The sequence below is a fragment of the Anopheles bellator genome, chromosome 1, assembly GCF_943735745.2.
Source record: "Anopheles bellator chromosome 1, idAnoBellAS_SP24_06.2, whole genome shotgun sequence".
Classification (NCBI taxonomy): domain Eukaryota; kingdom Metazoa; phylum Arthropoda; class Insecta; order Diptera; family Culicidae; genus Anopheles; species Anopheles bellator.
The window spans coordinates 11,091,647-11,110,545 of NC_071285.1; the positions used below are offsets into that span (position 1 = coordinate 11,091,647).

At 51.0% G+C, this 18,899-nt stretch overlaps 1 protein-coding gene across 1 annotated transcript in view; it reads left to right on the top strand.

The window, feature by feature from the left end:
• The first annotated feature begins 469 nt into the window (after positions 1 to 469).
• The window catches only part of LOC131206158 (roundabout homolog 2), a 34,494-nt gene continuing 16,064 nt past the window's right edge, over positions 470 to 18,899 (top strand). Inside the window, exons 1-2 of the mRNA XM_058198595.1 lie at positions 470 to 497; positions 1,317 to 1,406. Coding sequence (XP_058054578.1) covers positions 470 to 497; positions 1,317 to 1,406 — 118 coding nt within the window. The remainder of the gene's footprint in view (positions 498 to 1,316; positions 1,407 to 18,899) is intronic.

Genomic DNA, 18,899 nt, shown 5'->3' on the forward strand with positions numbered 1-18,899 from the left:
TTTGATGAGGGACCTTAGCCGGCGCACCGACCTTATCGCTAAACTAGATTTAAAAGGTACAGTTTACAGTTTCGCTTTCGCAATGTCCGAGCCCGGCGAACCCGTCACATTCCACGCTCAATTGGCACAATAAATACTGACTTCTTCAGCCCGAGATAATTCACTGGCCGGACGGGGACCGATGTTTTGCGCCGCAATTAGACTCCGCGCCCTCCGCGTCGGGGCGTAGGATAGTGTTTTTGTGCCTTCCGGAACCGGGAATGGGCGAACGGGGCACGAAATATTGTTTCTGTTTTCCTTCGCCGCTTTGCTTTGGCTTTTTTCTCGGGCGAAACTTTTCCAATATGAAAAATTAGTCGCCGGCAGAAAGTTGCCACCGAGAGCAAAGGAAGTTCGGAGCCGAAAAGGGGCATTCGGAGCCCAAAAAAGTTTCGCCTAATTAATGACGCCCTACCGCGCGGCAGGCGAAATGAATTTCAACGGGTTCCCGCCGAAGAGTAACGCCGGAACCGGAAGCTCGGATTCCGGCTTTTACTGGCGTTCTTTTCGGTCTTCGCCTTTTTGCTCCATTTTGCCAGTGTATCATCGCCCGTCAAGGACGGTGTCGAAAAGGGGTTGCAACTTCTCAGCCGAGGTAGCACGTGGGTTAAAAAGTCCACAAGATCGACCAGCGATCGAAAGCTAAACAGTATCGATTTCCGTTGCTCTGGATCTGACTCTGATCGTGATTCTTTAGATTCTGACCGGTAGTAGATCGAAGTCAAACTAATGTATCAAGAATGTTTAATATTAAAATAGCTGGCCATCTATGCATTACCCTCCGAACCTATTACATCTACGTGTGTGAATATGTCTACGCTGCAGGCACAAAACCCCAAAAAAAACAAGAGAAAGCCTCAAAGGAGCCGAAGATTGCGTGCCGAAGCCTTCCGGCGCCCCACCGCTGGGCAAAATAAATGAAAATCTTCAAAATTGTTGCCAAATCCTTTCACGTGCGTGGTGCGTGCTGTGCGCGGTACGCAACAGAAAATCCCGGCAGGGAGCCAGCGCCGGCCATTTTGCTTGTCGGCAGGCCCCAGGGCCCCAGAAAACCAAACACCCCGGGGTGGCCCATTATTTCGCACATTAATTAATTACGATTCCTTACATGATTACTTGGGACGACAGCTTACGGTGCAGGTGGCTGGTTTTCGTTTAGTTTTGCCCACTTTGCGGCGGCAGTGGCAAGGACCTCTCTGCATCATTATGTGCTGCCTGGTTCGTTTCGTTTGCCTTTCACTTACAGCTCCGTTCGTCTTCTTTTTTCTTTCTTGCAGAGAGCACCGAGAAATACGTCAAAATGAGGAAAAATATGAGATCCATCGCATGCTGGGCGCTGCTCCTGCTGATTCTGCTGCTGGGCTGCGGTAAGTCTTGCGAGAATTGATTAGACGACTCCGATTGCCTCCAGGGGCAGGGCATCGCCCCGTTCGGCGAGGGCCCTCCGGCCAATCGCAATTTGCAACAATTGCGGATGACAAGTAATTAATGATTCGCACGAAATCGAGAAAAGCTCCGGGGCGCTACGAACGGGAAGTTGTAGCCGGGCCCTTTCTGACAGATCGTGGCCAGCGCCAGCGAAATTCAAAAACCCAAACAAACGGCCCCAATTCAGGGGCCGTAAATTTCCCGCCCCAACGCTCAGGTGGTCGCCCGGAATAGTCTATTATCGGACCAATTGCCGAAAGTGGGCACGCCACGGCACCGGCTCTCCCGGCTTTCCTTTTCGCGCCGGGGCTGGAGCTGACGGCGAAAAGTGTCGCCTCGAGACCATCACGTGCAGTCGGCCGAGCATGATGCTTCCTGCTGAACGGCTCAAGCGGTTCAAAAATCGAGCGAATGAGCGTTTTCGTTACCCAAGGTACGCCGGGACGACGGACCGGAAACCGCCCGAGAACGAGGTGTCACCGGGTAACGAACGCCCGGTCGGGTATTATCCTGAATTGGGTCCACCTTGGGGCGCCTCGGGGACCCGTTGGACGAGACATAAAATTAAATCGAATATGTTCTCACAGTCGTAAGGGAGAAGTGTCCGATTTGGATAAATAAAATTGTGAAATCACCCGAGTGGCGGCCCGAGCTGCCCGAGCACGCCCGAGCAGCCCAATTGATCCGAGCCGGGTCGGAAAGTGGGAAATTTTGCAATGTTTTAGAGTGTAGAGACCCGGGCGGCCCGGGTTGGTGGGGAACCAGAATCGATTCGCCATCAATTTCTTCGCCGAAGACTCTTGGAAGTGTCCCAAAGGTCCCCTACGGGCGCACACGGATCGATCTGGACGGGTTTTCCGGAAATGGTTTTCCCAACATTTTCGACGTAACGACCCCATCGTGGCGGGGTTTTAGTAGTTTTGTTTCGAAAGAACAGGGCGGGCGAAGGAGCTTCGGGTCGCGTGCCATTCGATGATACGACGCCCGGTTTGATGGACTCAGTTTTGAGTCACATCCGTCGGCAAAGGATAACACCTTGTTTGTGATGCTGGTGGAGCCTCCTCGAGCCTTCATGCGTCACTGCGCCGTGCCGTAAATCAATTTATGCCGCGCTCTAAGATACGGTGCGCCAACACGTGCCCTCTTAAGGCTCATTAAAACTCCGTGCGCCCACTTCAAGCTCCACATTGCGCGCTTTGAGTTATCATTTCCATTGAAATGATAATTAAGGGCCGCGTGATCTTGGCACCCACCAAACGCTGTCGGTGGCTGATGCTTGTGATGGCAGATGTCAAAAGCCGGTGACAAAGCAGGACGACGACGACGACCGTGGCTGGGGCCCCGTGGGCGGCGAATGAACGCGCGCTGACGACGAGTCAGCCAAACGTTTCCTGCTGCCGTTCGTTACACAAATAATAATCGTAAAAATTTATTAACTATATGTTTTCGCTAAAGGAAGGCCGTGGGCGGCCATCATCGGAAGCACCGTGGCACTGTACCGTCGCAGCAGACCGACAAGGACTCGACAAGGACCTGCCACCAGCAGCAGCAGTAGCAGCATTAGCCGGGAGCGTGTCGGCATTTATGTCCCCTCCATGCGCCAAAGGGCGGGTTGACTGTGAATGGCGTCTTTTTTTTTGCTCACTCGTCCGCGCCCTCTGCCGAACCCTAACGAGAGCGGGAAAACACCGGCCCGGCTCGAGGGTGACCCGTGACTTGGCGCCCCTTCATGCCGTGTCTAACGAGCGGCACCCATTTTCTTCCCGGTCCGATCCGCTTTCGGTGGCAGCAGCAACAGAAGGGATATTTATGGGCAGGTGGGACACAGCAAAGGACACGCGGGTGGGTGCGCCGTGGATCGTAAAAAAGGTTGGGCGTGTCCAGGGGGGCAGCGGGGGGATTCCTTAAGAATGCGGCCGGCTGGCAGTGGGACGGCAAAAGGGTGGATCGTGTGCGCTCTTTTATTTCGAGGCAAAGACGCTGGAACGTTTGTGCTTTTTTTTTTGTCCGGTGTTGTTACGGTGCAGCGCCCATTTTTCGTAAGGAAAAGGTTTTCAATTAGCGTTATCTGTTGTCACTAATTGAAGGGATTGATTTGTGTGCCAGAAATTGTTTTTTTCCCCATCGGGTTTGCTGCTGTTGTTTTGCTCTGTTTTACTGTGTCGTTAGAGGCGTTTGCAGCTCGCTGCACTCGGCTTTTATTGTTTTGGGGCTTTCATTTAACTATTAATAAGCCTTTTCTTACACTTTTTTGTTAACAATTGATAATCTTCATTGTTCATAATAAATATGGATGGATGTGGATAAATATGGATGGAATTGAATGTTCAAGTTTATACAAATGCGAATAGAAAAACCACCACATTCCGTAGGCCGCTATTTTGTGAATCGTTTTTTTTTCGGAGCTAACCCATCAATTGGTAATCCTACTTTTGTTTCCAAATTTTATAGAAATTTCGTTTCTTTCATTTGACTTTCACCTTGTTAAAAAATGTACTGTCGCGCATCGTTTTTCTGCGGAAACTCTTGGTTGCTTCAGTGGTAATAACATTTGAGAAACGATTTTTGCAACTCGAAACCGAGGATTTCGACCTGCCTCCATGATCCTTCATGTTTGGAGACGAGTAATTGCAGTAGTTTTGTGGATACAGATCTAAACCAGTTCAAAAAAGGGGCAGAAACACTGAAGGTGGTTTAAATTGCAATTTCTCATCTCATCTCAGAATATCGGAACATGGGTGCGAATGGCAAAACCATTAGGAAAATTCTTCTTTAACGCAACCATATTAATTTAACATCTGCTAAAACGTTGATAATTGTTAATTGTTGCTCATTGATTTAGTCTTTTAATATCGGATGAGGTCTCGGATGAAGGCTGCATTACCAACCCACAGCCAACAAACCAGCATTCTTACTTAGAATAGTGAATTATCTACAGACGTTCCGTTGCAGGCCAGGACTACTCGGCGGTTGTAGTTGTCAGATAACAGTGGAGGAACCAAAAATAGAGGAGTTATCGTTGTCCTGGAGAATCCTTATCGTTGCTTGTTGCTATACATGTTTCATGCCAATATCCGTTGAAGGCTCAAAATAGCTCCTACTGATGGCGTAGGAAAATTCCGGGAAATCCATCCATGGAACACTAGCTAATAGAGGCCCACCCATCGATTGAGCGAAGGGGGTGTGCTGTACCTGACATCATTTTAAAAACAGTTCTCTGATCAGTCAGCGGGCCCAGTATGCGCCACAGCAGTTGCTGGCAAAACCGAAGCATAAATTGCTCGTCATACAGTACCCAAACCGTTTCTCCCTGCAGAAACCTGCCCGAGTGTTTCGCAGTGCATCACTTTGCTCTCGATCCGTTTGCGTGCGGCAACATAAACTATCGGCGGGCCCGAAGGCGTTAACGGGGCTGCGAAAAATGTGTCGCTGCTAATGGTGCTGCCTGCCCGGTGCGATAGTAAGGCCGCGGTCCACACCCTCCCGGGAAAGGCGGAGGAAATCACTTTCCCCGCATAACATAAATAAACGTCAGATTGTGAAGTTGATAGTTCCCGCTGGGTGGGTGCGCGGCCGGCGGAGGACGATGGTATTTCGAGGACATTTTTCTTCGCTTCCAATCCGTTTCCGGCTTCTTTTCGCCATTCACTCTATCGCCTTCATCACCATCGTCATCATCATCATCGCTGCCGCCGCCGCCGCCGCCATCGTTGTGATGTCGCACTCATGTTTTTATTGAAACTACTTCCTCGAGCGGCACGCGGCCAGCCCCGCTGTTTCACTGTCACGCGACTCCGGCTGCGGCACTTCGACTTCTTGGGGTGGGCCGAAAAAAATCACCAACACATCTCTCATTTAGTTCCGCCCGACAGAACTGCAGCAGCGCTAGGGACCGAGCGGGGGTCCTTCGTGTTCGCGACGCTTCATAACCTATTTCTCAAAGCCTCCCGGACTGCAAAGAAATGCGCAGGACGAAAGGACGGCCAGTAAAAAAACCGGAATACACGCCAGCGAATAGAATCGAGTGGACCACCACCAGCGGAGAGGACAATTTATCAATTTCAATTTAAATGGAGTCAAATTTATCACGGTACAAAACGAAAATAAAACACTTTCCGTGCGGCGACGTTCGGCGGTGGCGGTGGCGGCGTCGTCGTCGTCGGGATTCGGAAGGATTTTTAGTTTCCGCTCGTTCGGCCGAAATTTCGGTGTCCTTCGGCACGGAGTCGATTGCGTTTCCGGTTGAGTTGCGTTTCAGCGCACGACCTTCGCGCGCCAAGGTGCTGATTGAGTGTTGAGACAGAAAGAAATATTCGAGATCTAGGGCACCATTTTATCATTCGCCGCTTTGCGCCGCTCCGGACCCGTGATCAATCGACCCGTTCTTCGAGGGACGCATCCCGCTCACAATCGATAAGTGGTCGCGTCGGGTAACGCGAGTTTTTGATTGAATAAAGTCCAACTTTACGCCCTGAGTGGCCCCTGACTTATTTGGGGCCTTCGATCTTTTGGCTCTTCCCGTCGGGGAGGGACGTGACATTTGTCCTTCGCCCTTGCTCGGTATGATTGAAACGTTAATTGCATTTGTAATAGATTTGTCTACGCTCCGTTACGCAAAGCCTTTTCCCATCGTGATGCCACCGGAAGCACTTGTCAGGTATCGTCATCAGTCAAACCGAAGGTGTGTCCGCTGCCCGCGTATCAGACAAGTTAAAAAAGCGGGCCAAACAGGACACGCAGCAGCAACGAGGACACCGAACTGAAAGCGGAATATAAAACAATGTATAAATACACCATTTCATTATCATGATAAAAGCTTTTTCATTATTTGTGATGATGTCCTTCAGAACGGACACACGCCGAGGCGTACCGATCCTCGCTCGCAGCGCACGAACCGGAAGGCATTTTAGTTTTAGTTCCCGTCGGTTGGCGAATGACACCCATTTTCGTGGGCCGCCGGGTGGGTGGAAAACTCAATGGAAACAGCTCCGGAAATTTACGGGCGGACACGACAAAATGGGACGAAGAGAGGAAGAAGAAAAAACCGGCGACGGACGAAGAAAGGAATCGTTTTGTGCGGCCGGCTGTTTTGTTGGGACCCTCGACATGGGACGGAAAGGGTGGCCCGGGAAAGCTCTCCGATAAGGAAAATGGCGTGTGGTGGTACTTGCCCGCCTTCTCAGGGCGCGACGGGTTGATTGTTTGCCTCTCACGAGCAACAACCGACCGGGCCGGGCCGGGCCGGGCCGGGACGGCGCCCGACCGTCGGAAAACTCGAGCGAAGAAAACACATCCGAGCGCCGTAAAAATCGCTACAAATCCCGAGGGCGCCGAGGCCGGGGTCTGGGGTCCACTAAAGCAGAAGGGCGTACATTCGGGAGGATATTTGTCCTGGGAGAGAAGCATTAATGGGGAGCCATTTGCTTTACACTGCCGAGTGACAAACCATCTGGGGCCGTCAGCTGGCCTATTAGTGTTGATGTCTTACGCCCCCTTGCAACACTCACCCACACAGACACGCGGACGGACGGACGGACGTACGGGCATGCGGGTTGGTCATTAAGTCCAGTGTGGTCAGCCATGGGCCCTGCCCGGGGTCGGCAATCGGGAATCGAAGTCCAAAAGGGCGGGCACGTCGTGAGATTTATCGGTTGACAGCACCCAAAAATAACCGAAACCAGCCCCCCGTTCCCCCAGGACCCGGAGAAGGGCTTTGCACACACTCGCACGGGAAGCACGTGGAAGCCAATTTCCGTCTCGCTTCCCGGCGAGGTCCTTCCGTTCCGTTTGTTTACTGCGTGCTCGTGACCATCCTGTTAGTGCTGCTTCAGCCGGATGTTTGGCCGCATACCGGAAAGGGGTACATAAAACCTCGTGATAAGCCGGTGCAGACAAAGAGCGGGCGCGCGCGAGAGAGATAGAGACCTCTGGCGGGGGAAACCGGAAGCCAAGGAGTGATAGATCCGGCCACCGGCTCGGGCTTCGGAAGGGAAAATAACAAACACCGAAAGTTGATGTACGGTAATTGGAATGTTTTGCTGACAGGGAATAGTTTTTCCACTGGATGCCGATGATGCCGATGATCGTGTGATGATGACGACGGCTTCGTTGATGTTTTTTTCTCCTTCCCCCCGTTCGTTGCCGCCGCTTGAGTGGACAACGTCAAATTTGCACCGTGGTCACTTTTTTGGCAGATCCGTGGATTCGAGTATCAAAAGTGCCACTCAATGCCGGCTGTCGGTGCCGGCCCATTTCTGCCAGTGTCATTTTTTTAGAAACTCCATAACTGTCTTTAAAAGTCATAAAACGGTGACGCTGCATTGGCTGGGCAGGGTGCTTGAAATGTCCACTGATTAACGGGGGCTGGTCCGTGGCCCGGTTCCCGGTCCAATTATTTAATGCTCTCTTTCTGGAGTCAGTCCAACTCTGTGTTGAAGAGTTTTTATTGTTTCATAAACATAACGAAAGTATAGAATGGAATAATTTAACATCTCTGATTTGGCGGTTCAATTTGTTCGAATTGACATTTTATTTCGGATGTTTTTCTACAAACATGGTTTTCTGCTTCATACGCTGTTCAACATGAGTTCCATGTTTCAAACATTTTCAATCTGATCGGTCATCAATGTTTATTTACATATGATGAATTTTAAAGAAATTTCAATGCTAAAATTGACTTGATATAAATTGGAATTGAATTAATAACAATTTGAATTGTTAATTTATAAATTATTGTTAATTTTCAAAGAACTCAATAAATATAAGAACTTGATTTAAACCTTCAAACACAAACCTGTGAACGCCTGCTTAAAAATGGAGAACAAATAGAACAAAAATTAAAAATTAATATTAATTTCCGTGAATTTTGTAATTGTAACAAAACTTTTGTATAACATAATTTGAATCACATTAACCTAGTTAGTATTATAAATTTATTTAAAAAAGAAGAACAAACACTCAAAACTGGAAGAAAATGGCCTAATAATAACTGTCCTGTTATTGTTTCGAAACTTTATCGAGTTTTAAACCTTACAAAGGTAATATTGATTGAATAAATCGTTAATACGTAGTAAAGCATCGGTTAAACCGCTTGGCTGCCGCAAATGAAGCTACTGTCGGTTTGACCTAATAAGACAGACACTGACAGCGGCCATTATTCGGCCAATCACTTTCCGCGAAGAACATTATTCGATTGTTAGCCGGCGTGCGGACCTCATCCTGCATCCTACCTGCCTGCCTGCCTGTCCTCGATCGCACTCACCGCCGCCGGTTGGTGAAAGGGCCGTGCGAACCGTCGATCCTTACGGCCACTTAATTTGCAATTATAATCATTATTCAAACCTCTGCCATTGGTGCTGCCGCCGCTCATGGCCCCGACCGGCCGACCGGACCAATTGCTAATCATTTTCCAATCACGTACCGTACCATTTGTAAGTAGAAATTAAATTGCAATCACCGCACGGTGGAACGGTTCCCATTCGACCCGGGCCCCGGAGGTCCTGTGCGGGGCTTCTTGGACCTTTGATTGAGTTGTATCATGTCATGTCCGTCATGCTCGCGGCGGTGACCGGCCGACCCGGTCGGAGGTAGCCGATAAAGTCCCACCGGCCGTGTAGTGTAGTGTGGCATCCTTTCATTAGTCACTTTGGCCACCCGAATGGTAATGAATCGATGGCGCGGAGACCAAAATGGAGACGCCCGGTGTCGAACGATCAAAGCTACTACTCGGCTGGGCTGGGCTGTCGGCGGGTCGGTTGAGTGTGCCCACTAAAAGCCTCACCTCCGACCCGTAACCCCTGCCGCCGCCTGACAATGAGAAATGGCAATTCATGACAACTTCTCCCGCGAACCCGATGGGTCGCTCTTTGGTGGGGTTCGCGAAATAATTCGCGCCACTACGTAATGCGCCACAAGTGGGCCACCCCGGAGACCGTAGGTCCTGTGCCGAGGCAATGGTTGTGAAGCCCGCGCTGTGTAATATTAATATTGGTGGCCTCCATTTTCGACAATCACAGGACGACATCTGCTTTTCAGTCCGTCCGTTACTTGGGCGCACTTTCGCACGCGGAAGCGGGGGGGCGACAACGGTCAAGGTTCACCATCAAAGGAAGTTATCACTTGCCACCCCCCCGGGGCCCCGACTCCGAAGGCGCCCATCGCGCGCTCTCTCTCTCTTTCTCTCTGTCGGGTCGAGTGCGATGAGCGTGTCGAAACATAATCGTGAAATCAACGAAGCACTTTGTTCAGCGAATTAAGCACTTGACTTCACTCGGGGCGCCGGACCCTCGAGTGCTGCGTCCTCGGTCCCCACCACCACCACCGCCGGGTGCCCTTGAGGCCCTCCCCCCTCTGGGCTGGAGTGGTTTCGCCCGGCAGTCCGGCCACTCGACACCGACACCGCCGCATGACTTGGCAACAAAAATTATGAATTATGATCGTGGGAAATGAAGAGGAACAGACAGAGCTCTGGCCCCGCCACAGGTGGTGGCTGGACAGGAACGCGGGACAGGGGGCGGTGGCCCCGGTGGAGTTTGGTCCGTTGTCACGGTTCCGGTTCGGCGAGGATAGAGTTTTCCGGCTCTTTCTGCCGGAAAACCCGCGCGAATTCTTCTTTTCCGACCAGATTTTCCGACCGCGGCGCGGTGACCGGAGCGGAGTTGTTTGTTATCTTTCGAAGCGATTGGGAGAGGGCTCAAGGATCTCGTCGTTGATCTGTTGGTGTATGTGTGCGTCCCGGTGAGCTGACTAAAGCTCACTAAAGTGTAATAAGAGCGATAAGATAGCGCTCTCGGGTGTTTCTCGGGTTGGTCATGGCGACCGTGGCCGTGTGCGTGTGGTGGTGTTAAAATAGTGTCCTCTCGAGTGTCCTTTGATGGTGAGCTGAGTGCTTCTTGTACTCCTTGGAAGATAAATATATTGCGGATGAGTTAAGCCTTTCTTCGGAGCGGTCGCTCAGTGGGCATTGTTTTAATTCCTGGCCAACGTGGAAGGCTGGCGGACCGATTCCTTTATTTTCGGTTCAAAGTGTGACAACATCCTTCACGCGAGAAGGGAGGGGCTCCCTTTGCTCCGGCCACCGCGAAGCTAATATTGCCGGAAAATGAAATTCTTTCGAATTGAATTAAATCACTCGGCGGCGGCGGCCACGGTGTACCTTCACGGCATGAAACAATCATAATCAGGAACGCTCACCTCCCCCCCCAACAGACAGAGACAGTGCGCCAACGGGCACAGGATCACACCGGAATACGGGGATGCCAACAAAAAATGGCTCCCCGCCCCGAAGAAATTAGATTTTCCTGTCGTGGGCGAGTGTCGTCGTCGTACTCGTGAAAATGAGCAAAAGGCCACAAGCGATGCCGGGCGAAAACCCTCGAAGAAGCCACGCGATTCCATATTTTCCCATCATTTGCCGGAAGGAAAATTCGGGAAAGAAATTCATGTCGTTCCTGTCGTCCGTCGTGTGTTTTTCGCTCTCTCTCTCTCTCTCTGTCTGTCTCCCTTCTTAGGGGGGTGGTTTGCCTTTGGCAATTCAATCTTCCACCGTCGGCGGCGAATGGATTTTCCCGCGCCGTCAAGCGTACGTAATTCCATTGCCTTCTGCTAATGCTGGTCGGCCGGTGGTGCCACGTCAGCACCCGACAAAGGGAGCGGCCGCCCGGGCCGCTCTCTGGCTTCGGCCAAAAACAATAGCAACCCCTCGGGCAAGTTTTTCTGCGTCCCTTCGGCCTGTGTCAATTTTCTTCAACAAAAATTCAATTGCCACAGCATAGATAGAAAGGCAGAGAGAGCGAGAGATGGGCTCGCTAAGTAAATCAGGTGCAAATGGTGGAAATTTTTAGACGGGGAGCAAAATAATTTGCGTGTTTCGTTTCGGGGTTCGGGGTGAGTTTTCCATTTTCCATCCGGCGGGGCGAGGCGAGGAGTGTTGCTTCCGGAAAAGTAATTTGCAAATCAATTTCGAGCCGTGCGATGCTTTCAAAAATCAACAGATCAATGCCCTCTCTCTCTCTCATCGGTTATGGAATTTAACATGGGCAATAGTTGAGTAAAAGTTTTATAATAAAAGACTTTTCGTACTTTGAGACTGGAAAGTGGCCACCCCCGGTCAGGTAGCATTTTCCCGATCGATGCACTTTACTTAGACGGAACACCGGTCCCGGTCTCGAGAGACCAAACTTTCTAGGCTGACCTCACACCCCGGGCGGGGCCATAGAAAAATCATTTTCCCCCCGGAAACCCACGGCCAATACGGCCAATTATGTGAAGTATTTCAAACATCCATAGTTTTCCGCCAGGGCAGGGCCAGAAAGTTGGGGCCAGAAGTAGGGGGGCGAAAAAGTGCCACAAAACTTTGAGCCGTCCAACGGGCCGTAAAATGAGTGGCAAAGTTACTACTTCCCAGAGCCTCATCAATCAGCCTAATGCAGCCTCGGATGCTGTGCACCCTGTGTTGGGGATACACATGCCGCCGCCGCTGCCACGGAAACATTTCAATCACCCGTTCGCCAGCTGCCATCGGGGATGCGTCCGTTCGATTGAACCTTCGCCGTACGACGCCGGGGCACATCGCAATAAGTTTACTTTTCAATCTACCGCACATGAAGGTTCATTAGGTGCTCTCGAAGCGCCTGCTCGAAAGTTTAGCCGTGGGTCGAAGCGGGAAGTCAGTCGTAAAAAGTGCATTTAGCCATCCCGGGCCGGGAGCCCGATTTTTACTACCATCCCGCCATTCCTGCCATAACTTGATTATGATAGTCCATAAAGTTTTGGGGTCGCCAGGAGCGTCACCAGGAGCGTGTTACGGGGAAACTTTATGCGATTTCCTGTGAAGTGGCAACCTTCTGATGGGTTGCCAACCGTGCGTGCGATGCCAGGTAAACATGGCATCGCGATATGCGCGATGCCAAGACGATGCGCGACGTCAATCCATTTCCAAATTTAAACGGGATTGTTTTGTTTGGCTTCCATTGACTTGTAAATCTCGCAACCACGACGGAGCACGGATCGCCCGCGGAACCGGAACTTCTTTCCGAAAAGTGATACAAAAATACCATCTCCTGGCGGGGAGGACAAAAAAACTTGCCTATCTGTCGACCGGATCATGGAAGACGGACTCCTCTGTGTGTTCTCAGAAGCGGGGGACAGAACAAACAGAAGCGGAAACATAATCATATTCTCTCTCACCGTGACTTGGACACGCCGTCGACCTCACGACACTTGCCGGCTTCCGTGTAGCTTTGGGGTTTGGGTTTCGCTTTTTCGATTTTTGATGTTGTTTTACAATTCGTGTTTACTCTACTGTTCTACTTTCGTGGGCCCCCGTTTGTTTATCGGTCGCTTTGTTGGTTCCCTCGATTTACTCCGGGAGCGGCCCGGGATCTGTTTCTGCGGGACATCGACAGGACAGTGTTCAGCGATTAAACCGCAACTCGAGCGGATCGCGTCTGACGGGCTGATCCGATGGCTGAGTGATTTGTCTCCACTTTAATTTAGATTGATTTCGGTTCCGGGGTTCCCTTTCTGCCTTCAGTGTTCGGATCCTTGGGGGGGGGCTTAGGCGTACTCGAAGGAACGGCGTTCAGCCACTAAGGAAACTTTTGCTGTAAATTTCTCCAAACTAAACCCTATTTAACGCGCGTTCCTTCTCTCGTAAAAGTGTGCAATAATGCAGGATCCTGGGAATTACATCCTTGACGCTTCGCTCTGACGGTTGCGCTGCTCGGCTCGGGGTTTGCGGTCTCCGGTGGCACATGTTCGACCCGTTCGTCGGCCGTGGAAAGCCCAAGGATCACCGGGAAGGTGTAAAACCGTTTCTCGAAACATGCACCTCGTGCAGCGGTAGTCGGCAGCAGCGCAACCATTAGCGCACATGAAGGCGTTGAAGCAAAAGTCCTCCGGACTCCTCCGGCGGCAAGTGCATATTAATGGCCGACGGGGCCGTCACCGCCTGACGTGAGATCCGCAGGTCGGTCGGGCTGCGAGAGCCCATTCACCGGTTCGTGTCACGGTCGGCGAACGGTCCGTCTCGTCCGACCATTGACGGGGCTCGCGGTGGCCTCGCAGTGGACTCGCGCGAAGGACCCTTCTTCGACCCGGGGCAGGCAGGACGGCCAGGGCTTTTATTGCGTCACGTTGTGTGCCTTTTTATTAGGTTTGAATTTAATTAAAATTCATGCTACCCACCGCCGGCGCCGGCTGTTCCTCGTGTGTGCTCGTGTAGTGGTTTCGGCTTTGAAAAGCTCATAAGCTACACGCGTTCCGCTCGCTTGTTCCGTACCGTACGAGATTAGTTTAGATCCGTTCAGGAAGTAGTCGCCCCTGTGAAAGGCCATACATCCATGGCCCGCGTGTACGTTGGGTCTTTAATCATTTAATTTTGCAACCATTTTTAACGGTCCTTTAACAAGGGGCACGATTATATTACACCGTGGCGCGGTTGCGAAATCAATTGAAATGCTCGCTTTTAATTATAAGTGCCAGTAAGCCTGACCGCTAGGCCGGATGGATTATCTAAATCAATTAATCTTGCGCCCCGCCCAACTGGGGTTTTACAATAAAACACTTTATTTAACTACGATTTTCCACTTTCATTACCAAAACGTGAGCGTCCCGATTCGGGCGAATCGATTGATCCTCCGGAGCACGGTGGCGTACAATTGATCAAACGCTGCCAATTATGCGCGAACCGCGTTATTGACGACACAATGATAAGCGCGACATGTGGACCTCGCAACTACCGCAAACCGTCACGTCACCGGGAGGAGGTCACCAAATTTCAATTTGACGATTTGATTTCGAACAGCCAAAGAGTAGTGCCACCGAACGGACCGTTTCCGGCCCGGATCCAGGGTGCCCGTTGTTGACAATGTGCTAAAATGTATGTCAACAAGCAATGTGCCGTTGCCACATGTTTTAAGGCCCCCCGCAGGGGGTTCCTGTTCCCAACTTGTTGATCATCGGTTGACGCGCGCTCTCCCGATTGACACGAGCCGAGAGTACGATGAGCCGCCTTCGTGCTGCGGTTGGTTAAGCTGTTATTAATTTATTGATTGATTTGTTCAAGAGTGTGGAGCATAAAATGGCGTTTCGAGGGACCGCACGTTGCGATAATTAATAAGCGTAAGCGTTTGCCGAGTATCACGCCTATTCGATCGCTGCTTTTGAAGATGGATGATCAAAAACGGTTCTTGTGGTCCACGAAACACAACGTGATGCGCTGGAGTTTATTTGGTTTAATGGCTCAGCTACGAAAGCCACGCACTTGAGCGGTGCTCTTCTGGCAAGTTCCTTGCGAAGAATGTATTTTCTGCTCCCTGGCACCGTAGTTCCACCGACTCCTGGCGAATTTTATGTTGCGCATTAATGAGTGGGTGATAATGGCGAAACACGGAAAGCAATTATTATTTTGCATTCATTAAAAGACGATAAAAAAACGGCCGGTCGACGGCGATCGACCACTTGAGTGTGCTTCCTGCTTTTTAGTACCTCACCGAGCCCGAGTTCGAAGCTCCGTTCGTGGGGTTGTTGTGATCCGTGGCAATCCGCCGATTACCACCGTCGACTTTACCGAGGAAGCAATAAATTTAATCATTAATTCTAATCCAGATACCACCACCTCCCGGAGGAACCACTTTAGGTCCACGCCGTGCCGCGCCTCGCGAACTGCGGCCATCCGAAAAGCCGCTAATTCAAGAGCGAAAGCAATTTATTGGACCAATATTTACGCACTGTGCCGTGCCGTGCCGACTGCCAGCTGCCAGCTTCGGCGTGGGAATGAAAATAGTAGCTTTGGGTGGCCGCTTCCGCCACCGTGAAGAACGTTGGTCCGACCATCCTGCGCGGTCGTACGTCATCCGAGGCACCGGAAGCGAGTGTACGAGTTTCGTGCGTGAATTCGTAGTCAGCGATGCGTACAGCGTGCCGTGCCGAACAATACGCATCGATAAGCTTGAAACGAGCGCTGGCACCGGTCGGCGGGTGCCTCGGGACTCTGCTGCCGTGAGCCAACCAACAACAACTACTCTGGCAAATTGGTGAAAAGTGTAGGCAGTGCGGGTCCGCGTGTGCGCTCGTGTGTGTTGGGCATTGTGAAGGCCCAAGATGGATGGGAAACAGTTGCTGCCGGCATATCCTGTGATGGTGCTGTGCTGAGCTGCAAAGACCCAGCTGGTCCTGCTGGTCCTGGGATAAGCAGAACCATCACCGAGATGTGAAGGCCTTTACAGAGAAGAACAGCCAGCGTATCAGGTGGTTCCATTGAATCACCTCTCTCAAGAAGCGTTCACCAAAGGACGAGCCGGGACTTCCGGTGCTTTGAAGTTTCAACCTGGAACGTTAGATTACATCCGGACGCATTGACGACTGGCACCGGATGGATGCGTTCTCGGTCGAGTTTATTTGCTATATGCATTAACCAAAGGCGTGTAGGCTACATTACCCTTTTGGGGCGGGTTCAAATCAAGCGGCCGTTTAGCACATCCCGTTAAGCAATGTGTTCGATTCGACGCTGCTAGTCCATTGCAATAAAACTAGCATTTATTGAAATTTGAATGAATTTTACTTAAAATAATAACAGTTCAATTAAAATACTAGTAATGACGCACCAGTAATTCATTCGCCGGACATGAAATGAAATCAATTGATGAAGCCCCAGATTGCAAGCCTCTCTCGGCGCGTGGTTCTAATTTTACTTCGCCGGTTGGGAAACTTAGCATAAAACATTTCGTACAGATTTCCAAGAAATTGGCCACTCTTTCGGTTTCCGGTATTTCCTTTCAACAGTTCCAAAGCAACCCCAAAGCATTTTGAGGCGTAAATTGCCAGTCCAAGCCCACTCGCTGGGTGGGAAGTGATTCTTGGTATTGCCAGTGGTTGCAATACTGGCCAAGACAAAACACCACCAGCACCGGCCACCAATAAAGGCCACATTTATGTACGGGGCGCGCGCTAGCGTGTCATAAATAATAATTTGCTATGGCGGAGAGTTCGGTGCACGCCATCGTGTGCGGTGCGCGCCTAACGAGGAGCGTTCCGGACGAGTTGGCCAACACCAGACGCGCACCAGACTTCGCACCCACTCGGCCCGGGACTGCAGTCGTATGCGCTTTGATACGAATTTAATAAATAAAAAAGAAGGGAACCGGTTCGACGTGCAACAACGGCCCCTCGACTGGCTGCGCGGTGGCTTCTCACGGGCAACCGGGCGCCTCCAGCCGGAACATTAATGGGGCACCGGGCGCCTCCACCTCGTGGCCACGTGGCGCAGTCGCTCGTTCGCGTGTGCGCCTACGGCAATGAAATAAAGATAGCATTATAATTGAAAAGGAAATAAATTCAAACTGAACCATAATCACATAGAAATTTTATTCGCCTCCGTCGTCGTCGTCGTCGCCGTGGCGCAGGCCAGCCCGGTTTCCGGTTCCGGGCCAGCCGGTGGGGGACATTCGAGTGCATTAGGGGGCCAAAGTTAGAGTGCCCCGGGTGGGGAGGGTGAATAATGCAAAGGAAGTTATCGCTCGGAAGCGCTTCCGCTTGAATAATGCATCGATTTTCGGGATCGGGCTCTCGGGGGAAAATAATTGCGTAAGAAGGGTGTCCGGTGTCCGGCTGATTAAGTGTGGCGTCGGACGATGCCGAAGCGTTAATTATCTCGAAGCGTTAAAGCTGCTGCTCGGATTGGCAGATTAACGAGAGACAGAGGTCACTTTCCGGGTATTGGGAATGAATAATGCACACGGAATATTTTATTTCAAAATATGCACGTGACGCGTGAAGTTTCGATTCGGAACGGAAGCATATTGGCGTCATTGGGCGCCAGTTTTCGCTACTCTACACTTTTTGTCCGCCGATGTCGATGTTGGCAGATTAATGTTTCGATTATGAACTTTAAATATGCAGACCATGAAACATTAACGGTAATGTGGGGCTGGCCACCGTCGTCGAGCGTCAGGCGCCGATGACGCGCTTAGCGCGCGAAAAACGTAGCATAAAAAGGGCTCAGTACCGGTACACGGGGGCTTAGCTAATGACCGAATTGTGAGCCTCCGTCGGCTGGGAAAGGCTTCGCTTTTCCGATATTTATCGCTAACCGCTGCGCTACGCGGTACAATAAATAATGCCCGACCGAGGCCGAGCCTCGACGGGAGCCCGTTTTTCTCTAATAACTCCTAGGTGAGTCGCAGGTCGGTCGATCGGTCTACCGGGTGTCGTCCGGGCGGGTGATTATGTTTTGTTATTCTTTCACCCGTCCGCTTTCTTTCGGTTGGTGGCCCGTTCGGATTCCGAACCTTATCACGGGCACGACATCGCGGTTCGCGTCGGTCGTAAATTTCATCATTTATTAAACCGCCCCACCGCGGTGGAACTCCAGCTCTGGCCAACACATCAAATGAGGATGAAATTGATGATTTTCACCCGAAGCGGAAACGGAAACACATAATGGATACCCTTTTCGGCGCGGCTCGGGGTATTGAATTTTTACACACTCCTTGAGCGCGGGTTTGTAATGGGCAAGTTCGGTCGCTTCTGGGGTCCTGCCGACGAACTGATTCGTCCGATAGAAACATAATCAACCATTATATCCTGAAAATGGTGATTAATTCATGCACAAATTGAATCGAATCACGCAACTAATCAATTATTTTTCCATCTTCACGTGCGGTCCTGAAGGGAAGGTGCAGCTCGGAATCGCTTATTAGCACCCTCGACTTCGGAACGCGGTCCAGGTTGGGGGTGTTCGTTTCACACGCGGCGCACGGCGGTTATGCAACAGCGCCTCCCTGAAACGTGGCCCATCGCAAGGTGCACTGCTCACGTCGTCGATAATGGAGTTTGAAAGCAGACCTCGGTGCAGTGGCCCCCTTTTCGGTTTGGCCTTTTTTATCCACTTCTAGGCCGTGCCAAGTTTCACTATATGTTCAACAGCTGTAGAAACGTCGACGCTCACGGAAGTCTTGCGCACGCAATGGCCGTGCCATGGCGAGCTCGGGAGCGCCCTCATAACACCTTCACTGACAAGTAGCAAGATTTGAAAAGAGGGCTCAAAAGTTTTAATGAACGGACGGCTGGACGACGGCGTACGTAGGGTGCAATTTGGAAAGGCGTCAGGCGTTTTGAAATGATTCGCGAGGCGTGGCCAAAGCCCGATTCCATTTTTGTTGTGTCAAAAAGGCTGTCAAAATGTGTGCCAACGGAGTATAGACTCCACTAAGGACATCTAAAAAATCAATACTCATGTCTAACCCGGGTCCAGTCAACAAGTACTCAGTTACATCTTCAAATTCAAGGTCCGTCGGTCCCGTCCCAAGAACGGGCAGTCGTCATAACTTCCAGTTGTGGCTAAATGTAGCCCCAACCGGCACATGATTCAATTTGGCGTACGTTATTTATGTTCTGCTTTTTCTCTATTTCTCTCTCTCTCTCTCTCTCTC